General features: G+C 48.8%; 1 protein-coding gene across 2 annotated transcripts in view; it reads right to left on the reverse strand.

Annotated features, from left to right (window-relative positions):
* Positions 1-21,782, reverse strand: part of PCNX3 (pecanex 3) — a 47,980-nt gene extending 26,198 nt beyond the window's left edge. Inside the window, exons 1-13 of one of the 2 annotated variants that reach the window (XM_028709398.2) lie at positions 20,326-21,782; positions 14,223-14,416; positions 13,500-13,602; positions 12,030-12,069; positions 11,373-11,468; positions 8,228-9,526; positions 6,854-6,983; positions 6,586-6,755; positions 4,151-4,247; positions 2,423-2,558; positions 1,262-1,422; positions 495-648; positions 291-323 (exon numbers count right to left, since the gene is read on the reverse strand). In XM_028709398.2, coding sequence (XP_028565231.2) covers positions 291-323; positions 495-648; positions 1,262-1,422; positions 2,423-2,558; positions 4,151-4,247; positions 6,586-6,755; positions 6,854-6,983; positions 8,228-9,526; positions 11,373-11,468; positions 12,030-12,069; positions 13,500-13,602; positions 14,223-14,416; positions 20,326-20,478 — 2,766 coding nt within the window. In that variant the 5' untranslated portion in view covers positions 20,479-21,782. Of the gene's footprint in view, positions 1-290; positions 324-494; positions 649-1,261; positions 1,423-2,422; positions 2,559-4,150; positions 4,248-6,585; positions 6,756-6,853; positions 6,984-8,227; positions 9,527-11,372; positions 11,469-12,029; positions 12,070-13,499; positions 13,603-14,222; positions 14,436-20,325 lie in introns of both variants that reach the window. The other variant, XM_077920728.1, reaches the window with a different exon arrangement.
* Positions 21,783-23,917: the final 2,135 nt, after the last annotated feature.

A 23,917-nucleotide genomic window follows, 5' to 3' on the forward strand; every position in this document is an offset into this window, starting at 1 on the left:
CAATCTGGAAACCCTGGTGGAACAAGGTTGGACCACAGGCCAGAGGTTCCCACACCTGGCTGAGAGCAATTGCCCCATTGCCCACCCCCGGCGGATGGTACTTCCTGCCCTGTCCTCCCGTTCCCAGCTCTCGGGTGCACGAGGCCCACTAATAAACTGATTCCACACAACATGCACAAAAGTGCATCCAAGGGAAGCATCCTCAACCAACCAAAGCCGTATCTGCTATCCTTGTGCGCACGCACACACACTCTCAAGCCTGCTCAAATTCCCAGCAGTTTGATACTCACATGCATCGGCGAAGCAGCATCAGGTTGGACACTCTGAAAAAAAAGATGGCAGGAAAAGGGGCGGGAGGTTAGATACATCAGGTCTCCTTGCAGAGAAAATGCACCCTCAGGACATCCAGGGGGAGGAGGGGAGCAGTACTGAAAATACACTCATCGAATGGCAAAGCTACATGCTCAGCCGCAGACAGGGCTCCACAGACTCACCTTCAGCAGAGAGTATTGGCAGCTGGCGATGACCACGCAGAACTGGAACACCCAAATGTCCCGGAAGAAGCCCTGGAGGAGGAGGAGGTATCCAAGGAAAGCTACCAGGCTCACCAGCACCACCACAAACACGTTCTCTGCCACTCGCCGGTTCCTGGAGGGGCAGAGGAAGAACGGAGCATCACTGACCATCCACTGCCACCTGGCAGCAATAGGCAGCAGAGGAGGGAAGAGGAGGGAGGCTGGGGCTGCTCCCATCATAGCGAGGCAGCAAGGACTTCTCCTTGAACTGTTCCATCCCAGCTGGTCATTAGAAAAATGCGTAACTAAAATCTGCTTCCTTATGTTGAATCGGAAAGCCCAATTTTCACCTTTCAGCACACTTAAGCGGCATTCCAGGGACAGGGCGGAGATCAGAAACAGGCAGGGGGGTTGTTTTCAGAAGGGTTCTGCTATTTTTCTCAAAAGTATTGTCCAAATCCACCCAAGGGCTCGTGAGCAAATCCGTTATCTTGTGACCATTTGGGCTACAGCTTTCCAAAGTTGTGAGGTTGCAAAGTGGCTTCAGAAACCCAAAGATCTGGACGGCGTGTAACCAAGGAGGTGCCAGTCGTCCATTCAGCAGTTACCTGTGAGACTTTGCCAGCCTCATCTTTCACCTTTATGGCTGCCATATGCCCAGAGGCACCTTTCGCAGGAAGAGGCATCACTGGGGAGACAGGACTGCCTGGATCCTGGCCAGACGAGCAGCTGGGTGTGTCACTCACCGGTCCAGCAGAGCCAGCAAGGCCAGGCGGTCATAGCGCACTCGCATCCAGCGCCCAGGCAGCACCCAGAACTTGTAGTATTGGCGAGGGTGGCATTTGTCCTCAATCATCAGCGTGTTCTCCTGGGATTCGTGCAGCGATTCCTGGTCCAGAAGGTCGAACTGCAGAAAACAGCCAATTAACTGGGTCGGTTCTGCCACTCCACTCAGGACCCATCCCATCACCCCCAAAACCGTTTAAAAGGAAAGAGACTTCGCCTCCTGGCCAGAAAGTAAAAGCTGAACCCACAAATAATGCCCCCTTTCTCAAGTCCCTCTTACTTTTCAATCTCTCTGCCCCTGCCCTCTGCAGTTTTTGTCCCAGAAAAATCGAATTCTGCTAAGCCCGTTTTTCACAAATGAAATAAACTGGGAGAGTACAATTATTATTATTAATTTCATTTCTATACCACTTTGTATTTTAAAGAAAGAAAAATCGGTTTACAACACACAAAAACACCAATCTAGAATTAAACAAACTTCAAGTAAACTATTTCAGATCCTTCTCTAGGTGACATTTTGCTTTCCCCATATTTATTTACCTACTTAATTTATAGAGCTGCCCCATAGCAGTAGTACTCTAGGAAGCCAGTGTGGTGCAGTGGTCGGAGTGTTGGACTAGGACTTGGGAGATCAAATAGAGTATGGCTGCAATTTACACACATGTAACTTGCGCAATTCCAACCACATGCGGTTGAAGGCAGGTTGGTTGAAATTGCTCAGGTTACATCCAAGCAAAGCAGAGAGATGCAAAGCTCTTTTGTGTCCAATTCCCTTGGAGTTACCCAGCACAGAAAGAGCTTTTAAGCTCTCTGCCTTGCCTGCTGTGTGCAACAGCTTTCGGATGCTCTCATGAGATCTCGCAGGGCAAACTGAGTTCCTGCAAGATCTCAGGGAAGCAGCCCATGTCTTCCAGAGCTGGCATGCCGAGCAGGTCTTATCACCCAAGCAAGGAGGAGAGCTTAAAAGCGCCTTTTGTGTCAGGTAACTTATACCTCTTCTGTCTGAAATTTCCCACATTTGAGGCGCCTCACAAAATTACAAAGCGATGCAACCCATTCGTGGCTCTTTCCGAGGAAGCCCAAGCGATTTCAGTGTTGCCACCTGGGTCCCAGGGCCTCACCTCAGGGATTTCCAGTGGCACCCGGCGCACTTGCATGCCCTGTAGAACCACGGGGCGTGGCTGCAGCAGCGTAAGGGCAGGCGTCCCTTCCGGTACCTCTGCAGAGTTGAAGCTGGAGGAATGCGAATGCCTGTCCCTGCCAAAGCAAACAGAGGAGGAGTGTGATGCAGCAGCAATCACCAGAGAGAGGCTGGTGATGGGAGGCATGTATCCCAGGGCAACCAACAGGTCCTATAAGTGGGAGTTTGCTTACATCAGGAATAGGGAAGCTGCAGGCCTCCAGATGTTGCTGGACTACAATTCCCATCAACCCTGACGACTGGCCATGATGGCTGGAGGCTGATGGGAGTTGGAGTCCGGCAACATCTGAAGGGCCACAGATTCCCCACACTTTCACCATCCATTACTTTCGGATAATCAATGCATGATACCAATTCAAGCTATTTCTTTATTAAGTTTACAGTCCCGCTAGTAGCTCACTGGTTCTTGCCATCACCTACTGTATCCTCACAACAACCCCATGAGGTTAGGCTAAGATCTGGTGACTGGACTGAGATCACCCATTGGGTTTCATGGCTGAGGGGGAATTTGAACCTGGGTCTCTCCAGTCACAATCTGATGCACTAACATAGGAAGAAGGCAGGAAGATGCCTGAAACTGAGCCAGGCCATTTGTCGGTCTAGCTCAGTACTGTCTTGCTCTGACTGGAATCAGGGCTCCAGGGAGCTCTCCCAGCCCTAACTGGCCCCACCAGGAATTGAAGCTGGGGTCTTCTGCATACAAATGATGCACCTTCCACTGAGCTATGGCTCCTCCCTGGCCTAAAACCATTAGACAAGGAACGCAGGAAGCGGCCTTAAACAAAGTCCGGCCGTTTATCTATGCAGCTCAATGTTTGGGAAACCCTGATCTAGATAATGATTGACCTAATGTCCATGGATTTCAACAGGTTTACTCTGACTGTATGTCAAATGAGAGAAATATATGCTACTAGGCTATCATTAAAAGATTTACAAGTATTTCAACAAAAATCAAATGTTCCAGGAAAGCCTTGAATACAGCAATGTACAAACCCCCCAAAAGCGGAACCATAAATGGCTACTGAGATGTAAGCTTCATTGAGTTCAGTGGGACTTCCTTGCAGTTAAGTGAGTATAGGATTGCAGTGTATCTTTCTTTGAAGAAAAGATTTGTTTACTAATGATTATTATGAGAAGAATATATTTGTTTACTAATGATTACAGTGGTACCTCGCAAGACGAAAATAATCCATTCCGCGAGTCTCTTCGTCTAGCGGTTTTTTCGTCTTGCGAAGCAACCCTATTAGCGGCTTAGCGGATTAGCGCTATTAGCGGTTTAGCGGCTATTAAAGGCTTAGCGGCTAAAAGGCTATTAGCGGCTTAGCAGCTTAGGAAAAGGGGGAGGGAGCGAAAAAAATCGCAAGACTCGCAAGACGTTTTCGTCTTGCGAAGCAAGCCCATAGGGAAATTCGTCTTGCGAAGCGCATTGAAAAACGGAAAACCCTTTCGTCTAGCGGGTTTTTCGTCTTGCGGGGCACCACTGTATTACAAGTGATTACTTCATTATAAACATGCTAACTTAGCCCTAAGTTTAGGACCATGGGAAACTTTTCCAGCATCCACCCCCCCCCAACTTTCAACGCTTTCCAGAAAGCCCACATCCACATGCTACACCAGCCGCTCAAGTTTAGAACACAGGAGGCCTCACCAGCCACTGTTGGTTCCGTGCTCTGCACTGACTTGCTGTGCCACAGGATTCTCGTAGCCGCCCCCAGCTAGTCCAAAAGTGTATGAGCGCCGGACCCCTGGAGAGAAAGGGGGAAAGGATAGGAATACTGAAACTGGGATCTTCTACATGCAAATGCAGAGAGAAATGAGGGCGTCCACTTATTCAGGGAGTGGAGCCAAGGTACATTCTGGCATACACCACTTCCTTTATCATCCTGCCCTTATATTTAAGATCTACAGGGGAGCCCCTGCTTGTAATCCTATCACCCAGCGGTGTGCATGAGCAGGGCCTTCTCGGTGGTGGCTCCGTATCTTCATAACAACTTCCCCTCCTAGGTGTGTCATGCTTCAACCGTGTTGGCAGGTGAAGATGCACCTCTTTACCTGGTGAAAGTGTTTTTATTCTGGTTCTCACTGCTGTGCAGTCATTCTTATTGAGATTTTATGATGACTTCTGTGTTTCGGTTTCAGCTCATATATTGTTTGCAATAAGATATGTGTAACCACAACCTGGGACCTTTGGACAATGGGTGAGTTGTACATACCACAAAGAAATAAATACATACAGTTGTACCTTGGAAGCCGAACAGAATCCATTCCGGAAGTCCATCATTCAACTTCCAAAACATTTGAAAACCAAATTGCGGCTTCTGATTGGCTGCAGGAAGGTCCTGCAGCCAATCAGAAGCCGCAGAAACCCCGTCGGATGTTCAGGTTCCAAAAGAACACTCACAAACCGGGACACTCACTTCCGGATTTGCAGTGTTCAGGAGCCAAAACATCTGAGTTCCAGGGCGTTCGGGATCCAAGGCATGACTGAATAAAATCCTCCTGAGGTGAAGGGAACCTAGTCCCGTCCACAAAACACTGGTGAACAACCTTGAAGCAAGACCTGCCCTCCTGAATTACTATTATTATTTAAATTTTATACCACTAATAATAATAATAATTATAGTAGTAGTAGTATTTCACCTTTCTTATCGCAGGGTAGCAAACATATCAAAAACAAAAGATTTTTAAAAAAACATTCTATAAACAGTTACCATTAATTTAAAATTTTCTTTAAAAATTGCAGTTAAAAACTATCTGAAAACAGTGATTGTGGGCTAAACAGGAACAATTTCAAATTACTCCTGAAAGTCCCTGCTAAGAAACACAGGTGCACCTCTCCGAGGAGGGCATCTGTCAAGGCTCAGGGAATCCTATCCCTCCCCCGGTGGCAGCCAAAAATGCAGAAAACACAAAGAGTCCTTACCACGTAATTTATTCAGTATTCACAGAGAGAGACAAAGGAATGTAGTATCTATGCCATGATGGCGTTGCTCCAAGTAAGGTCCCACCCCACTACGTCGTCCCTATTCTACGTCACCCCTCCGCCGGCTAATCTGAGATTTCTGTCTCTGAGCTCTCTGCTCTACTACCCGTAATGCACGCCTGATTCTGGGAGTGGGGGGTCAGCAATGCTTTCCAAGGACTGAGTCTGTCAGCTGTCTCTCCCCTGGTGCTTGTTGTTCTTCCGGCTGTTCATCTTCCAATTATTTCCCAGCTTCTGCCCTCTGCAGCCTCTGAACTATGCCCCTCTGCAAACCACTGTTCTAAATCTATACAGTGGTACCTTGGGTTACATATACTTCAGGTTACATACGCTTCAGGTTACAGACTCCGCTAACCCAGAAATAGTGCTTCAGGTTAAGAACTTTGCTTGAGGATGAGAACAGAAATTGTGCTCCGGCGGCGCAGCAGCAGCAGGAACCCCATTAGGTAAAGTGGTGCCTCAGGTTAAGAACAGTTTCAGGTTAAGAACGGACCTCCAGGGATACAATCGCAATATGGAATTATGAAAAACATTGATGATGATGAGAGGCAGGACTATGATGTTGAAAGCGCTTCGGAATTCAGACCGTGGAAAGCCAAAACAAAAATTTATTACAATTTGGAAGACAATTGGACTTTTTTATTTTTATTTTTTTATTTTTATTGGCTTTGATTTGATATGTTAATTGGATGTTCTTACTGGAAAATGAATAAACGCTTTAAAAAAAAAAAAAAGGACGGACCTCCGGAACAAATTAAGTACTTAACCCGAGGTACCACAGTACTGTCCTCCAGTTCTCAGGAAGGTTCAGAAGAAGGGGGTCGGCCCGCAACCATTCTTCTTCAGTCCAATCCCTGACAGCATCCCACAAACAGGGAACTGCCACCAAAAAAGCCACTGCCGCTTCTGAGCAGTTTTCAAAGGCTGCTTCTGAGCGGCTTACGAAGTATGACAACACGAACCTTTGAACCAGAACACCAATAATTTAAAATGCAGAATAAAACAACGGGAGGCTCGGGAGATGCCCCCTGTTCAAGCACCTCCCGCGGCTCTGCCCCCCTTTTCCCATGCGGTGTTCCCCCCGCCCGCCCCTCGCTCACCGCTCTCGTCGTAGAAGTAGTGCACGGCACCTTCGGACGTGTCGTCGAAGTTGCAGGCTTCGTGGATGGCCCCTCGCGGCAGCAGGAGGGAGCTGGCGAACTGCAGGGCAGAGGGGAGGGTGAGCGCACGAGAGTGCGAAGAGGCCCGGCCTCGCTGCAGGTCCTGTAAACTGGAGGGAGAGGCAGGAGGGTGAGAAGAGGCAAGATAATAATAAAGAAACCACCAACTGAAAAAGGGGAGAGTGCATGCATGTGCCCCAGTGCTTACCTGGGCGGGGACCCCATCACTGAGGACGGTGGGGTGGGGTTGCTGCCTGCGTTATGCCGCCGCCTTATAGCCTGCATGCGCTTGATGCTGCTGGACCGGTCAGGCTTGGGCCCTTCCTCTCCAGTGGCAGCTGAAAGAGAAAAGCCCAGGCGATCCTTTGCTGAAGTTGTCCCCCGCCCTCCCTCCACTGCCTCCAGACTCTGGTGACAGGCGGCTCCCCACTAGGGCTGGGTGATGTATCGGCAAATGGTCTGAAACTGGTATGGTGCTCAGGTTGCGATAGCGGTTTCAGGCATTTTGAGCTGGCGATAACATCGCGGTGGCCAGGGGCACGATGTGTTCCCTGCCCAAGTTGCCTGTAAAGCTGGGCAACTGGGTGCGATGTCGCAGGAAGAGTTTGGTGGCCTTTGGCATGAGCCTTGGAATAGCTGAAATAAAAGGCAGAAGGATCTTGGCTGAAGGCAGGCTGGGAGAGATGCCTTGGGGAACCAAGGGGGAGAAGCGCTGCACTGCTGTGGGGAACCAGCCCCTCTTGAGATGACCAGGCTGAAAGATCTGTACAGTGGTACCTCGGGTTAAGTACTTAATTCGTTCCGGAGGTCTGTACTTAACCTGAAACTGTTCTTAATCTGAAGCACCACTTTAGCTAATGGGGCCTGCTGCTGCTGCCGCGCTGCCGGAGCACAATTTCTGTTCTCATCCTGAAGCAAAGTTCTTAACCTGAAGCACTATTTCTGGGTTAGCGGAGTCTGTAACCTGAAGCATATGTAACCTGAAGCATATGTAACCTGAGGTACCACTGTACTTCCTCTCCATGCAGACTAAAGGTGGATACAGTGGTACCTCAGGTTACATACGCTTCAGGTTACATACGCTTCAGGTTAGACTCCGCTAACCCAGAAATAGTGCTTCAGGTTAAGAACTTTGCTTCAGGATGAGAACAGAAATCGTGCAGCAGTGGTACAGCGGCAGTGGGAGGCCCCATTAGCTGAAATAGTGCTTCAGGTTAAGAACTTTGCTTCAGGATGAGAACAGAAATCGTGCAGCAGTGGTACAGCGGCAGTGGGAGGCCCCATTAGCTAAAGTGGTCCTTCAGGTTAAGAACAGTTTCAGGTTAAGAACGGAGCTCCGGAACGAATTAAGTCTTAACCTGAGGTACCACTGTATATGCAAATAAACCAAATATCTTAAAGCTACGACAGCCTCCACCGTGTCTTGCTTCTCAAAGGAACACAGACCCTGGGTTGAGGGCCGAGAACCCCCCGGAATCTGGCCATGGCTAGGCAGAGAATGGGAGTGGTGTCCAACTTTTCTAACATTGTGAGCTCTCCCCTTGGGCAGTCAAGCCACACCTGGAATATCTCAGGGACTCACCTCCTCCGACGGCCCCTTCGGCCTGCAGCTCCCCTCTCCAGCCGGGCTGGTTGGCAGACTGGCTCCGCACGGCGCTGCCCAGTTCCTGCTCCGCCGTCAGCTTCCCCGCGTGGGACTCCAAATCCGACTTGGAGACCGTGAGGCAGCCCGCCGGCTTCACTTCCATGTGGCTCCCGTCCATGCTGAGGACACGGGCGTGGGTTTTGGCGCTGGCCGTGCTCCCGGAGCGCTGGGCGTAATGGGAATGTTGGGGCGGGAGGGTGGCGCCTTCGGGGGGCAGAGGGGGCGGGGGCTTGGCCTCGGCAGCGGGGAGGCACTGCTTGCCGTGCTGAGTGGGCGGGTGGCGCTCGGGAGAGTAGCAGGAAGTGCTGGAGGAGGTGTCAGTGCTGTAGTTGTGCTGGGAGTGCAAGCTGGAAGCCCGGCTCAGGTCGCTGCAGTCACTCGAGTCCTCGTCAGCAAAAAAGCCCTCGGCGTAAGCCTTACTGTCCAGGAGGGTGCGCATGGGCAGGTACGAGCTGCCGTGCTTGCGGGAGAGGCGCCGGCGGCCCTTGAGGCCTAGCTCCTTCGGCCGGACCACCTGCTCCGGCTCGGGGCACCCCCACAGCTCGCCGTCGCCTTTGACCGTCTCCAGGGAGTTGAGGGTGTTCTGCGTGTCAAAGCTCAGCTCCCCGAGAAGGCCCAGCTCAGGGGAGCGCAGCAGCTCACTGTCAGAGAGGGCGTCCGTGTCGCTGCCACCATCAGGGGGTGGGGATATGCCTGGCCCGCCCTCGTCTCCCCGCGCCCCTTCTCCAGGGCTGGGGCCGAGCGAGGGGCTGTCCAAGTGGGTGGAATTGGTCTTCTCGCTGCGGTAGCTGCTCAGAGTGCTGGGGGTCTCTTTGTCAGTCCCGCTGAAGCAGCTGTCCGAAGAGCCGGCCTTGAGGGGCCGCTCCGGGCGGGGTTCCAAGGGCTGGTAGTCTGTTCCGGAGCAGCGCTTTTCGCGGCGGCCGTGACCCCCAGCCTCTGGCAACGCCAGGCTCAGGAAGCTCTGGCTGAGCTCCTCGCTCAAGCTGCTCTTGATTAGAGGGCTCAGCGGTGTGTCCCCCACGCTCTCCGACTCGCTGGCGGTCCAGCGCGGAGGGGCCCGGGACCCTGCCCCAGCAGGGGGAGACTGCTCCGAGGAATCTGTGCTCTGTAGGGAAGTCTGCGCTGGGAGGGAGGGAGGCTGCTTCCTCCCAGCCGGAGGGGGCTCTGCCTTGGGAAGAGGCAGCAGGCTTCCGCTTGCACCTTCCATGTCAGCAGACACCATCGTGACATCACTGGCTGTAGAGAGGGCGAGGCAGAGAGGAGGAGGGCATTACACACAAGTGCACATCTCAAGACAGGGACATTGATTAGCTGGCTGGGATCTTAACCACACCCAAGGACGTATGCATATAAAATGGGTCAGTGGCGGGCCTGCATATTCGGGGGCCCTTTGCAACCAGCAGTGAAGTCTGGGTAACCACTGTTATCTTCTTCAATGGGGTTGTTTGCAACAATCTTTACATCATCTGTGCTAATTACTCTCAATCTCTGGGAATGAAAATTTAACCCTCCCCCTTTTTTAAACAATATGAACTATTCACTTCTGGGGCCCTCTGGGATCAGGGGCCTTGAAACTTAAGCTTCATTAGTTTTGCAGTAGATCCACCCCTGAAATGGGAGAATGGGTAAAGATGAATCTGGAGGGATGATATCTGAGTCGCTATGGCCAAACAGAGTCAAAAGATGGTATGTACAGTTGATGGTATGTACACTGATGATAAGAGGAAGCAAAAATAAATAAGCACAATAATATAAATAAAAGTGGAATACAACTTTTCTGCCCAAAATCTCAGGCAAAAGAGTGAAACCACTCCAGAGAGTCACTTGGGTAACTGGGGGGCTTGAGATTTGACTCTCTGTTAACAAAACATGAGAACGGAAACAGCACTGATTCAAAATGGTACCCTTCCAAGTGCCTTGGACCACTCTACCGTGGGAAGCAAGTCTTTTTGACACTGCTACAGGCCAGATCGCGTCAAGCTAGCTTTTCTGAGACAGTCTCGAATTGTTTCCTCATGAAGTGCTCTCAATGGAGTGCTATTTCCACTCACACAGCTGCCAACAGCAGGGCAACAAGTTCCTTGTACTGAACAAGAGATATCCAGCTCACTGTCTATTGACGGCAGCACTCAATAGGTCTACTCTTAGAAACAATCCTATGTGTCTGAAAAAGCCTGCAAGCCACACATTAATCTCCAAGCAGGAAGATTACAGACACTCCTCTTTTTGAGAAGCAGCAATAGGAATATAGGAAGTTGCCTGAGACTTCTACCAAGTGAGCTGCCAGAGGGAGGATGGCTCACTCTGGCCCTCTTGTGCTACCGCATTTCCATGCTGATCATGGAGGAAGAGATTTTCCTCCCTCCATGATTAGCATGGAAGAGGAATGGAGTGAACTGTCTCTCCTCCGTCAGCCTGCTCACTCGCCTGCATAGAATTTCTGGTCGCCTATGGCGAGTTGCTTCTCTTTTTGTATAACATTTGCCAGGGGTGGGGAGCTGTACATATTATATATGACAAAAGGCTCCCAAATGACAGGGCTGGGAAAGATCTTGACAAACTGGAACACGCCAGAGGAAGGTAGCAAAAAAGATAGTGATGGAGACCACGTCTCATGAGGAACAGATGGATGTGAATATGTAGGTGCGATTGAGAAGCGACATGTAAACCATCTCCAAATATTCAAAAGGACTGTCACACAGATGATGGCGCAAATGTTTTCTGTTGCTCCAGAGGGCAGGCCCCAAACCAAGTTACAGGAAAGGGGATTTTGATAAAACATTAGGAAGAATTTCTGGACAGTGCAAGCTATGCAACAGTGGAATGGTGCTATGCCTTAGAAGGTGGTGCGTGTAAAGGCTGGGTGGCCACCTTGCAGGGGTGTGGTAGTCCTAAGGGATTGGACCAGATGGCTGTTGAGATACTTTGAAACCCACTGCCAGTCAGAGCAGAAGCACTGGGATAGACATACGAAGAGCCCAGCTTGGAAGAAGGCAGCTTTGTAAGTCTATAAAACTACTTCTTCCCGTCTCGTTCAGGGCCTCCATCCTTCTCACCCCACCAACCACAGCCAGGGACCTACCACGGTTCTCGGGGGAACAGTGCTGGAGCATGTCCCGGTCAGCTGCCGTGACAATGACGTTGTTGCTGCCTTGCTCACGCACAAGTTCTTTGATGTCTGTAGGATGAAGCGATAGGAGCTTGAGAGACTTTCCCCCATCGCAGACAACCCACCCTCTCACTCATGCCTCCAACCTCAGCTATAAAGCTCTTTGCTCTAAGGCAGATGAGGGCATCTCTTCTCTACCAAGGTCCACGTTCCCTTGGGCGTAATTTGCTGGGGGTTGCATACTGGTCACAGGCACAGCAGCCCCCTTCCTCCCCCCTTACATGAAATTAAGCCAAGGGCAAGATGTAGCCCTAGGGCTGCAAATTGCCCTGCCCCTGCTTCAAGGCACATGGCTGGAGAAACCCACCGCCTCCTGCCGAGCTCAGGAGGGTGAGATCATCAGGGCCACTTTCTGCCCCTATTCAGAAACACATACATTGGAAAGCGACCAGAAAACGGCAGAGTGCGCACAGTTTTGTAGTGCTGGGAGGATCAGACGCAAGTCCATTTGCTGCAAAGGCGCCTTGTGCAGAGTGGATTTCTCCCACCCCTCCCCTGCCCCCGATTTATAACTGAAATGAAGCCATGGTGTCATGTTTTGGACAGAATGGGCAGAGGGAATAGTCTCACCTCTTACAGGCCTCCCGTCCTCCAAGTGGGGCAGCAGGTCCTAAAAGGCAAAGAGAAAGATCAGACTGCTATTTCACAGAAAGATTATTGAGGGAGGGCAGGAATGAAGGCTGGACCTCCATGCCTTTCAGAGTGGCCAGAGCTCAGTGTGAGCGTAGCACAAGCAAAAAAATCCCAGGTTCAATCCCTGACATCTCCAGGCATGGCTGGAAGAGAATCTTGCCTGAAACCCTGGAGAGCTGCTGCCAGTCAGTGTAGGCAATATTCTGACTCGGTATAAGGCAGTTTCCTATGTTCATAACACTCTCTTGACAAAGTCTGAGGTCCAGGTGGAGGGAAGAGGGGGCACCCTTCATGCAAGGATCTCTTGATCCTGTGCTGAAGTGCAGCCCACACCCTGGAGGGCCAAGCACCCAACCCCTTACCCCACTGCTCCCGTGCAGCACTTAAATTCAACCAGAGCCTTTGAAGGCTTATCTAGAGTGCCTCCCTGCTGAAGGGCAGGGCTCAGATGCTCTTATCATTGCTGCTGTTCTCGTTTTTCATTTATTACACATATTCTGCTTCCACTTGAATGAGTGACCCCTGGGAGTCCTGGGCTTCTGAGCAGGTTTGCACCGTCCTTGTGGGATGGCAGCATCAACAACTGCCAGGCCGCCCACCTGAAAACTGGGATGTCCCTAAGTCTGTGCATGCTGAGTTAACCCCAGCTACGTCTTTTACATACACAAGATAAAGGAAAGGCTACAACATTGGGGGCTTTGGGGGTGGGGTGGGGTGAGGGGAAGGGAAGCAACTATGGGATAACATAGTCAAGGTCATCCCTCTCTCACAATGCTATAACCCAGGGTCATCCAAGGAAGCTGAGTGGTGGGATATTCAGAGCAGACCAAAGGGAATACATCTTTACAAAGCACATAAGCTAAATGATGGCATCCACTGCCCATAGGATGCAGTGCCGACCACTAGTTTAGAGGCCTGCAAAAGGCAATTAGACAGACCGAGGACAAGGCTGTCCAGGGCTACTAGTCCCATTGGCTGTAATCTGCCTCCAGGGTCAGAGGCAGTCTGACGCCTCTGAATGCTAGTTACAAGTGGGAGAGGGCTGGCCGCTGGGAGAAGCAGGATAGGCCACTGATCTGATCCAGCTGAGCTCATACAAGATTCTGCAATGCACAATCCAGAGCCTGGCACCTGTCCTTCTGTACTCTGCAAATAAATCCTAGAGTCGCAGAATGAGAAGACAGCAGACAGTGCAATTCAGCCAGACACCTTCCCAGCAGGATCCTATGCCACCCCGCCCCCCTCCCAAAAGCTTCTGAGGAAGGTGGCATGTCTCAGTAGCTCGTTCTGTGGTGCCAGGTCCCTTGATCCTTTCTCCCACCAAAGGGGATGACTGTGGTCCCGATAACGCCACCAGTGCTCTCAGCCCCCATTTCCCAACCCTTAGAGAAGCTTCCTTGCTCTTACCATGACCTGGTTGAAGCCAAACACAGAATGTTGGGAACTGCATCTCACTGGGGGTGTGGAGCTGACCTTCCGAAACACTGTCATCTCCACCCCGCCAGGGTCTCTGCAAGGAGAGAGGAAGAGGAATGGAGCAGGGCCAAGATTAAAATTATAAACAATACTGATTGGTGAGGGGCTATAGCTCAGCAGTACAGCATCTGCTTCGTATGCCGAAGGTCCCAGGTTCAATCCTCAACGGCGTATCCAGGTATGTCCCCTGCCTAAAACCCTCAAGAACCACTGCCAGACACTGCAGACAATGCTGACCTAGAAGAACCAACTGGTTTGGTATTGGGCAGTTTCTTAAGTTCCTATGCTGCTAAATGGGATTCGTTAGACCACAAAGCTAAATTCTGTCCCCAGCTGACGGAGGCAATATGCTTCTAGATACTCGCTGCTGGGAATCACAGGTGGGGAGAGTGATGCTACACTCGGATCCCGCTTTTGGGCTTCTTGTGGGCATTTAGCTGTCTGCTTTGAAAACAAAACACTGGACTAGATGGGCCTTTGGCCTGATCTAGCAAGGCTCACCTTATGTTTTTAAGTAACACTATCACATCAAATAAGAATAAAAAAAATAATCTGGCCAGTAATGGAGTACAGTATGACAAGAACAGAGGCAGGGCAAAGGCAAGTCGCCCAACCGCAAGAAGCTGAGATGTACCCTCTCACATCCCTGCTCACCTGGCCGAGTTCCCCTCGTCCGCTGCAGCGCCATCTTCAGCCTTGGCACCATCCGCGAGTGCAGAGTTCTTCTCCACAATCTCACCCTGATCAAACATGGTGTGCAGGCGGTAGTTGATGGTCTTGACTGTGGTGAAGAAGGTGGCAACCACCGCGCAGTAGACACCTGCCACCACGATACTGGGAGGCATCACCTGCCAGGGAAAAAGATGGCTGTGCATAAAAAGGAGTAGATAAATATGCTGCAGGTATTAGCATCAACGTTAAAGAAATCAATAAACCACTTTGAGGGCGCGGTTCTGAAATGCGCAGCTTTTTTGTGCATGTATTAAAGGGAGCCGGAAGGAAAAAGGTCTACATTATTGTAATGAAAGGGAAAGGCATGATCCAACTGGAAGGGAATTCCAGAGTTTTGGGGCTACCACTGAGAAGGTCCCATCTCCTGTGCACACCAGCTTAGTTGATCTGAAGAGCAGGCATTCAAGAAAGATCTTTGAATCAGATATTTAGTGCACAAACACAATAGTATCCAGTCCCAAGCCATTTAGGATCTGGAAGGTTAAGACAAGCACTTTGAGTTGAGACCAGAAACTTATTGGCAGCCAAGGCAATTGGCACAAAAATCGGAGCTATGCATTCAGATTTTCTAGCCTGCCTTTTCCAGGCAGCAGCATTTTACACCAGCTGCAACTTCCAGTCTATTTTCAAAAGCGGCCCCGCAGGAAGTGCATTGCAGCAGCCCAATCTGGTGACAGCCCAATGACTAGCATAGGTTGCATAAAGCACACACACAAACACTAGGCACCTGTTCTTTGCACAACAGAAACTGATTCAGAAGCACACCTGAATATCCATGCCTTTGTAACTTTCAAACAAACACAGTTCAAATGGCACAGTACTTCTTTGGAACCAATTCACGTTCAGAATGATAGAAGTGAGCTTCTGAGCTACACAGAATTCTTTTTCAGGTGCAGGTATTCAAAGCAAAACATTTTTTTAACTGTGAGAATGTAGAAGGCAGTGTTGTAACTTCAAGCTGGTGCAGACACCATGAGTGAATGTTTTAATGTTTACGTTCAACTCCCACGCCTGGTGAAAAGAGCTATGTTTAACTAAAGAGCTCCGCTGAGCCTGACTGAAGCTATCTGCAGAAAGAAACTCATCATCTTTTTCAAGAGAATGCTGAGAACATCAGGATGCTCAATTCCCTCACCAGATGCCGAGAGAGAGCTCTAAGGTTAACGGTCCAGAAAGAGGTATCATAGTTCAGTGGAGGAGCATATACTTTTATACCAAGAAGGCCTCATTTTCAATTTCCAGCATCTCCAGTTCAAAGTATACAGGAAGCACTCTTTTCTGCCTAAGAACGGGACAGCCACTGCCAGTCAGAGTTGATGACAACAACACAGTAATAATAGTAATCATAGTAATAACAATTTTTTGCTTATACCCTGCCCATCAGACTGGGTTGCCAGATACCTAGATTCCCAGTTTATTACAGAGAGTCTTCTGAGCATTATTCAGACTGAGGATTTTGCTTTGCAGACTTGCAGTGGCAAAATCCAAACAGGACACCGGTGAGCAATTTGCCTTCAGCAGTGATGCTTTGCTAACAAGCCTAATTTAGTCCCAAAGCTGGAAAGAATCTACAGGAATGCATCATCTGCGGCACTCTTGATTGGGCCACTGAAATTCCCACACCTGAGCAACCCCATCATATCTCACCCCAAAGACATTTTGCAGCAGTGACTCGGAGAAACCTGGCCATTATTAAGTGATGCTCTAACAGCCGTACCCCAGAACCCCTGATTTCCCTCCATTCCCAGCTGCACAGAATGGGCCTATACCCTATACCCAATTGAGTCTGTAGTGGGAAGGGTTGAGATAAGGCCAGAAACACAAACACAAAGAAGGGGCTGTGCAGGAGCCACAAGTAGAGCCCACACCTTCCAGGTCAACCTGGCTGCAGCCACGCAAAAACATGTACAATAATTCCATGTCCTTTAGGCACCTAATTGGGAGCATGCAAAATTCCTTTTATTTTTAGGAAAACAGTCTTATACCGAGACAAACCATTGGACCATCTACCTTAGTACTGAATTCACACACTGGAAGTGACTCTTTGGGGTTTCGGATGGGGGTCTCTTCCAGTCCTACTTCAAGGTGCTGGGAACTGAACCTGGGACCATCCTTCTGCATGCAAAGCAGAGGTTCTACCACTCATTTACAGCCATTCCCCATAACTCTGTATAGGCACATAGAAAACTGCCTTACATCAAGTCAGACCACTGTCCAACTAGAACTGTCTACACTGACTGGCAGCAGCTCTCCAGGGTTGTTACCTGAAAATTGAACAAGTAATTAACACCGACGAAGCAGGTTCAGAAGTAGCACTGATTCTCCACCTGTAGTGAAAACATTGCTGGGAGAAGGCATTTCAAGCTTCTCCTAAGCAACATGAACAATCCTTCAGGATTCAGCCTTCTGCAGAGATTTGGGGCAGGGGAGTCAAAGTTGTCGGGCACCAGGCAGCACTAGCTATGGATAGATACCCAAGCCACTAGTACCCGCTCCCCCCTCCTCCGCACCAGCCGTTCAGCTCCAGTTTCACACAGCATCTTCCCCATTATGATTCTCACATGCTTGGCAAGGAACAACTGCAATCAGCGAGGCGAGACTGTGCCTGATACAATAACTAAATTCCCAGGGCTTGGGGTTTCTTTATTATTTACTTACTTACTTACTTACTTACTTACTTACTTACTTACTTACTTACAGCGTGCTTATACCAGTGATCAAAATTCGCCAGGTGCATTTTGCAACTGGTGAAGGTCCAGCTACAATCATGTAGAGATCTCTGGATGCCAGGTTGGCAACTGAGCTCTCCATCTGGCTGGCCCTGCCAGCTTTCTTAAACAGGTAAGCAGAAGAGCTTATTCACTGTGTTTATGTCCCAACCTTTCCTCCAAGGAGTCCATGGTTCACCCTCCACTCCTCAGTTAATCCCTACAACAACCCTGTGAGGTAGGTTAAGAGGCTGTGACTAGCCCAAGGTCGCCCAGTGAGCTTCATGACTAAGTGGGGATTTGAACCCTGATCTCCCAGGTCCAGGTCCAACACACTAACCACTACACCACACTAGAGGTCTTCTGCTATGGGGCAGCTCTCTTTCTCTCTATATATGTTCTCTCTATATATACACACATGTTAAGTTTTCAATTTTACAGTTACATCATTTCCCATTTTTATACAATAGATCTTTTAGACTTCCCACCCAGCATTCCATGACAGTTCTTTATACATCTTGCGTAGCTGCATATACATTAGTTCCTCGCCTTATTTTCTACATTCTCATAACCTTTATACTGTATTGTCAAGTGTTGGTCACAAGGTATCCCCTACCTGGAAATAAATATGGGGAAAGCAAAATGCACTTAGAGAAGTATCTGAAATGTTTTCCTTGAAGCTTGAGTTTGTTTTAATTTGGATTGTTTTATTTAAAGTTTTAATGTGTTGTAAACTGCTTTGAGATTTTTTTCTTTAAAATATAGAAATGAATTTAATAGTAATAATAATAAAAAAAATAAAAATGTCACTGTAAAAAAAAAGTGGCTAGGCATTCCATTGTGGCAACCATAACCCAGGTTTAAGATGCCATTTGGCGATTAGCTTATATACCTGAGTTTCTAACACTGGTTACATCACTCATCAACAAAATCTTCCGGGTGTTTGCAAAATCAAGGAATCAGCAAAGCACAAACATAAAATCAACCCATGTCAAAACATGTATTAAAAATAGTATCAAAGCAACCAGCATCAAAAAGAACACAGCATAAAGTTGTGCTCTCTGGAGGAAAGGTGGGATGCAAATGTAATGTAATAAATAAACAAATAATGACCGGCTAGAATGGAAGCAGTTCAGGAAGGGCTGGATTGGGCCCTAGTCCTGTTGCTCCCTCCAGTGTTCGAAACTCCCATTGTTCTAGGCGCATTTTGCAACAAGGAATTTCATTAGAGCGAGCAGTTTCTGAGCTCTGGGCGCAGTACTGCACCTACGATTTCAGATTAAAACTGCAGAGTGGAAGGAAAGGAGGACCTTTTTCTGCCTGCCCACTTCCAGCTACTGTGAAGGCTGGAGAAGAGACCCTCTTAAGGATATTATGGGGGTGGGCAGGGGAAGGACTAGACCATGTGAAAAATAAACATAATATTTTAGCTGCAATCTGTTCATTTTCAGCTTTGTATTCTGGTTATAAAAAAGTGCACCTAGACTTTCTGTTGTTGCACCCATAACCTAGGATTAAGGTGCCATTTAGCTCCTAGCTTTCCTATCTCAGTTTCTAACACTGGCTCCCTCTGCTGGTTCCTGATGGATTAGTTGGGGGTCACTGTGGTAAACAAGATGCAAGTCTGATCCAGCAGGGTTCTTCTTATGTGATAAGCTCCATTAACACACAAACACACACACTTGCTATTTTGCCAATGGCAACTCCCCTCCCAAGGTGCATAAGGGTTGGAAGGATTTTTGCCAGAACCGGGAGTGTTCTGTAGTACAAATAACCGCTACTACCCACTCCCCACCCCCAGTTTTGGTCCTCAGAGTCTCTGCTCATTACACAGCAATATTAAAAGGTAAAGGTAAAGGGACCCCTGACCATTAGGTCCAGTCGTGACCGACTCTGGGGTTGCGGCGCTCATCTTGCTTTATTGGCAGAGGGAGCCGGCATTTGTCTGAAGACAGCTTCCGGGTCATGTGGCCAGCATGACTAAGCTGCTTCTGGTGAACCAGAGCAGCCCACGGAAATGCCGTTTACCTTCCCGCTGGAGCAGTACCTATTTATCTACTTGCACTTTGACTTTCAAACTGCTAGGTTGGCAGGAGCAGGGACCGAGCAACGGGAGCTCACCCCGTCGCGGGGATTCAAACCGCTGACCTTCTGATCGGCAAGTCCTAGGCTCTGTGGTTTAACCCACAGCGCCACCCGCGTCCCATACAGCAATATTACTTATCTGCTAAAACTGCCAGGACTAGACTCTGGCTTTTGGTTTGAAAGTTTGCAACTAGGTGGGCAAGGGATTTGTAAATGAAGTTCAGTGCGGAACTATTGAGAAAACTGTATATGTTTGGCTTGCAGAAGAGAAAATTAATGGGGGGGGGGGAGAGATGACAGCATTTTTCAAATATCTGAAGAGCTGTCATGCAGAAGAACATGGAGCAGGCTTGACCCTTGGTGCTCCAGCAGACAGGACTTAAACAAATGGGTAGTAACTACAGGGAAGCAGATGGATAAACATTAGAAACAACTTCCTAACAGCAAGAGTTGGTTGATAGTGAAACTGACTACTTCAGGAAGCAGTGAGTTCTCCTTTGCTAGTGGTATTTAAGTAGAAGCTGGACAGCCATCCATCAAAGTAGGCTGTAGTTGAATCCTGCAGCACAGATCCTGCAGGAATAGATGACTTTTGTGAAAGCTAACAGCTCAATTTCTTCCCTGGATGATTCCTGAGAGACAAGTTCTCAGATTTCCTCAAACAAGCACCAGGATGGCACTGCCTGGAAGCCATGAGAGCTAGAAGCTTGTTCAAAAAGAGAAAAGGCTGGTGGGGGTGGGAAGAGATATTCCACTCCATGTTTTTAGTTAAGTCACATTAGACAATCAGTCAGGCATTGGACTGTTCCATCTTGGACCTGAAATTCAAGGCATTCCAAGCCACTTGTCCTTCAGACAAATTCAATCAGTAATTATTCCTTTCTCTGTTTAAGCTTCTCACTTCGAGCTTCTCACTTTGCAAAGACAACACTATCTTAACTGAAAGATTCAGGCTATGAGAGTAAACAGAGACCTGCCACTGGGATTAATTGATGCAAGAAGCTGAAATTTCAAGAGCTTCTAACGTTCTTGTCTATACAGTACCTTTGTGCCTTGAAAGAGGACAAAGAAATGAGTGAATAAATAAGGAGGGAAAGCTTCTCCAGGTATAAGCAGCAGCAAGGCGGAAGGCTCCTGCTGTACAGCCCTTTGTACCCTGAAAAGTGCTACAGACGTTAACACCAACATACCAATACTCCCTCCCACCGCAGCCTACTGAGACCCAGACTCACCATGTACAGCAGGAAAGGGAAGACGAGCAGGAAGATCCAAGTATAGAGGTGGAAGCAGTTGGAGAAGGTGCTCTGGTGCGGGTCAAAGAACCAGCCACCGGTCAGTGAAGCCCAGACGCCCTGGCGTAGGATCTGCAGGACCTGTGACCCCATGTCCACGGTGGGGCCGCTTCTTCCTCTTCTTCTTCCTCCTCCTCCTCAGAGAACACCACTGCCCAGCTGGCACTCACAGATTCCTTCATCAAGGCAGCTTGAGGCCCATGATCCACAAGGCCTGGGGAATCCAGAACCCTCTCCTCCCCACTTTTGGGTCTTACTTCAGCTCTCTCTACAAACCCTTTCCTACAGCAGCAGGGTGGGGAGAGGGGGGCGATTCACCAAAGGTCCATGCTCCCCATTCAGCAGGGCAGGTTCACCACACCACTATCCCCCCTCCCGCTCTGGGCAACCATCCCCTCCCCTCCCCAACCTCCACTGTGGAGAAGCTTCTTTCTCCACAATCTCCACTATGGAGGCTCACTATGGAGACTCATGCCATCTTGGCTTCAAAAGATGGGGCTCTGCCAGGGCACCTTGGTGGATCTTCCCAAGGGCTGCAGTGGGATTCCTGCGCCTCTGGAATGGGGGGAGGAGGGAGGACGACGGCAAAATGGGACCACGCTCGATATGGCACAAGCTGCTCCAAAACACTAACTAGTGACGGAGGGAACCCCAAAACCAAGCCAGCCTGCACCGGAAGTGGCCCCTGGGGGTGCTAGCTGGGGGTGCTGGCCCAGGCGGGAAGAGACAGCCCCAAAATTGCTAGGGGGCCCCTTGGGTAAGTATAGAGCAAAATTAAGCCGGAGAACGGCCGCCCCCCCCCCCTCCAAAAAATATAAAAGGGAGTCAAAGTCCAGTTCACTTCCGGGGTCAAAGGTCAGCCCTACTTGGCCTGAGCAGAGAGGGGCTCCCGGTGCCTCAACCTACTCAGGGGCTGGGGAGGCCGGAAGAGGAGCCCGAGAAGCAGCAGGAGCAGCAGCCACGGCACCGCGCATGCGCCATCCTCTTCTGTTTCCCCCTTGCAGGCAGGAAGTAAAAGGGAAGGGTCAAGAGGGAGAGCATGGATGGGGGTGTCGCTCTTGACGGGATCGCAGATATATGAAAAGTGTAGAGAGATATATTTCGGTTTCAGAACGGGAAGTCAGTGAGGTCTGTCTCCGCAATTTAAAAAAAGTTCCAATACTGTATTTTACTGAAAAGTCCTCTTCGACTATAAAAAAAAGGAAAACAGATACAAAGATAGGAGTGACTCGAGGCTTTCTGCGCGTAGGATTTTTGGTTGTGTGAGTTTTTCAATATCTGTAAATGCTGCGAGTGACGAGGGGGAATTCGCGCTGAATAAAACCCGAGTAAGAAAAAAGCAGATCGTGAAGCTGAGGCTCCAATACTTTGGTCACCTCATGAGAAGAGAAGACTCCCTGGAAAAGACCCTGATGTTGGGAAAGATGGAGGGCACAAGGAGAAGGGGACGACAGAGGACGAGATGGTTGGACAGTGTTCTTGAAGCCACAAACATGAGTCTGACCAAACTGCGGGAGGCAGTGGAAGACAGGAGTGCCTGGCGTGCTCTGGTCCATGGGGTCACGAAGAGTCGGACACGACTAAACGACTAAACAACAACAAAGAAAAAAGCACGAGCTCCATTTTGCTGCTGCCCTTCGCCCTGCTGCGGGAACTTTGTTCTCCAGTCACGGTCACAATCCTGTATTTCTCTAGCTCTAACTTCTGCGGCTGGAAGAGGACACTTGAAAAGCTTGTTCAATGGGAACCTGAAAGTGACTTATCCAGAGGCACTGATGGTCCTCTTTCATTTTAGCCTCTATGAGACGAGGAGGCGCCTTACGCACACGTTGACCTTCCTACGCATGCGCACATATGGAGCGCTCTGTGCCAGTTCAAAGGAAGCAGGGTCCTGCGCACGCGCCTAAATCTTCAACGGCAGAGAGCGAAAGTGAAAAATACGCATGCGTGTCTGAAACCGGAGCTCGATGGGGGAAGAGGGCGGACATTCAGCCAAAGAAGATACCCTAATGACCAGTGCGCACGCGCGCATTGCCAGGTTCCTGTTTTTGTTGAGCGGGTTGAGAAGGCGGGATTTTAGGTGACGATCTTCTCTTCGATTGGCTCACTCAAAATGAGAAGCAGCCCTATCTCCCACTGAGAAACGAATCTCTATGCCTAGCCCAATCCCTCAAAGCGTAGGAGAGCAACTGATGGATGGGAATTGCACAAAGGTGCCAGAATCCCTACTCCTGCCATCGTCCTCTAATTTCAAGACGGGGTGAAGTGGGGGGTCGGGCCCATTCAGTCCTGACTTCCTCGGCACAATAAAATATAGTAATTTGCAGCTTGCATATAGATTTTTTCGAAATGTTCTGCTTGCTAAATATATATAATCGAAGCCAACCTTGCAAAATTGTCCGTAATTCTCAGACTGCCCTCCTAAAGCACCACGGAGTAAGTCCCACCGAATACAGTGGGGCTTACTTTTGAGAAGACGTGCATAGAATTGCGCTTTAGCATCCTTTTATCAACCCTGTAAAACTGACTGGTCTTATCCTCATATTGCAGAAAGAAGAGGAGGGTTGCAGAGGCTGAGAGATTGGGGATTGATGTGCCAGATTTACGTATAAACAAACTATAGCTTAGGGATCCACTCTCTTGGGGGGTCCCCAAAAAATTAAAGGAAAAAAACCCCTGCATGTACATTTCCAAAATATAAGATATTTTTTTAAAAAAAAAACCTACATACAGCAACAGTGTTTTGTGTTGTGTAGGCTCCTATGATGTACATATTTTGTTGTGTGCAAATGGCTTTAGATACCTATCAGGTCCATAAATTACCATATAGCATATATTCAACACAAAAAAACAGCAACAATTTGTTGTTGACAAAGGACAGCTGGACATATAAAGGGCCCCATTACTTTCAGTAGTTTAGGGCCTCATCAAACCTAAATCCGGCCCTGCCCCTATCATTTCTATAATCTATAATTGCCCTAGAGGTGTTGGTGTGGAGGATAAGAAATAATTCAGACATAAAGAGGATATGGGTGGGCCAACGGAATTATAAATTAAAAGCCTTTGCAGGTGATGTGGTGTTTTCTGTAGAAGAACCATTGACAAGTGTACCTAAGTTATTGGAGGAAATATGAAGAAGTTGCAGGTCTTAAAACAAATAAAACTAAGGTTTTAGTGAAAAATACAGATGCACAGGCAAAAAAAGATTGGCAGATGGCCAGTGGGCTGACAACTGAGAAAAAGCTGAAGTATCTGGAAATATGGTTAACAGCGAAAAACTCCAATATATTTCGAGGTACTTATGTAAAGACATGGAAAGATATAAGAAAAAATCTTGAGTTATGGGGAAGAATAAAAACTCTCTAATGGGAATAATTTTGGTTATAGAAATGAATATTTTGCCTAAAATGCTATTTTTATTTCAAACCACTCCCAACAGAAGGCAGAACAAGATGCTTTTTAAAAAAAATAATATTTATTAAGAGTTTCAAAACTACAAAAAGAAAGGGGGGGAGACGAAACAACACTACAA

This window comes from Podarcis muralis, chromosome 16 (genome assembly GCF_964188315.1).
Source record: "Podarcis muralis chromosome 16, rPodMur119.hap1.1, whole genome shotgun sequence".
NCBI lineage: Eukaryota > Metazoa > Chordata > Lepidosauria > Squamata > Lacertidae > Podarcis > Podarcis muralis.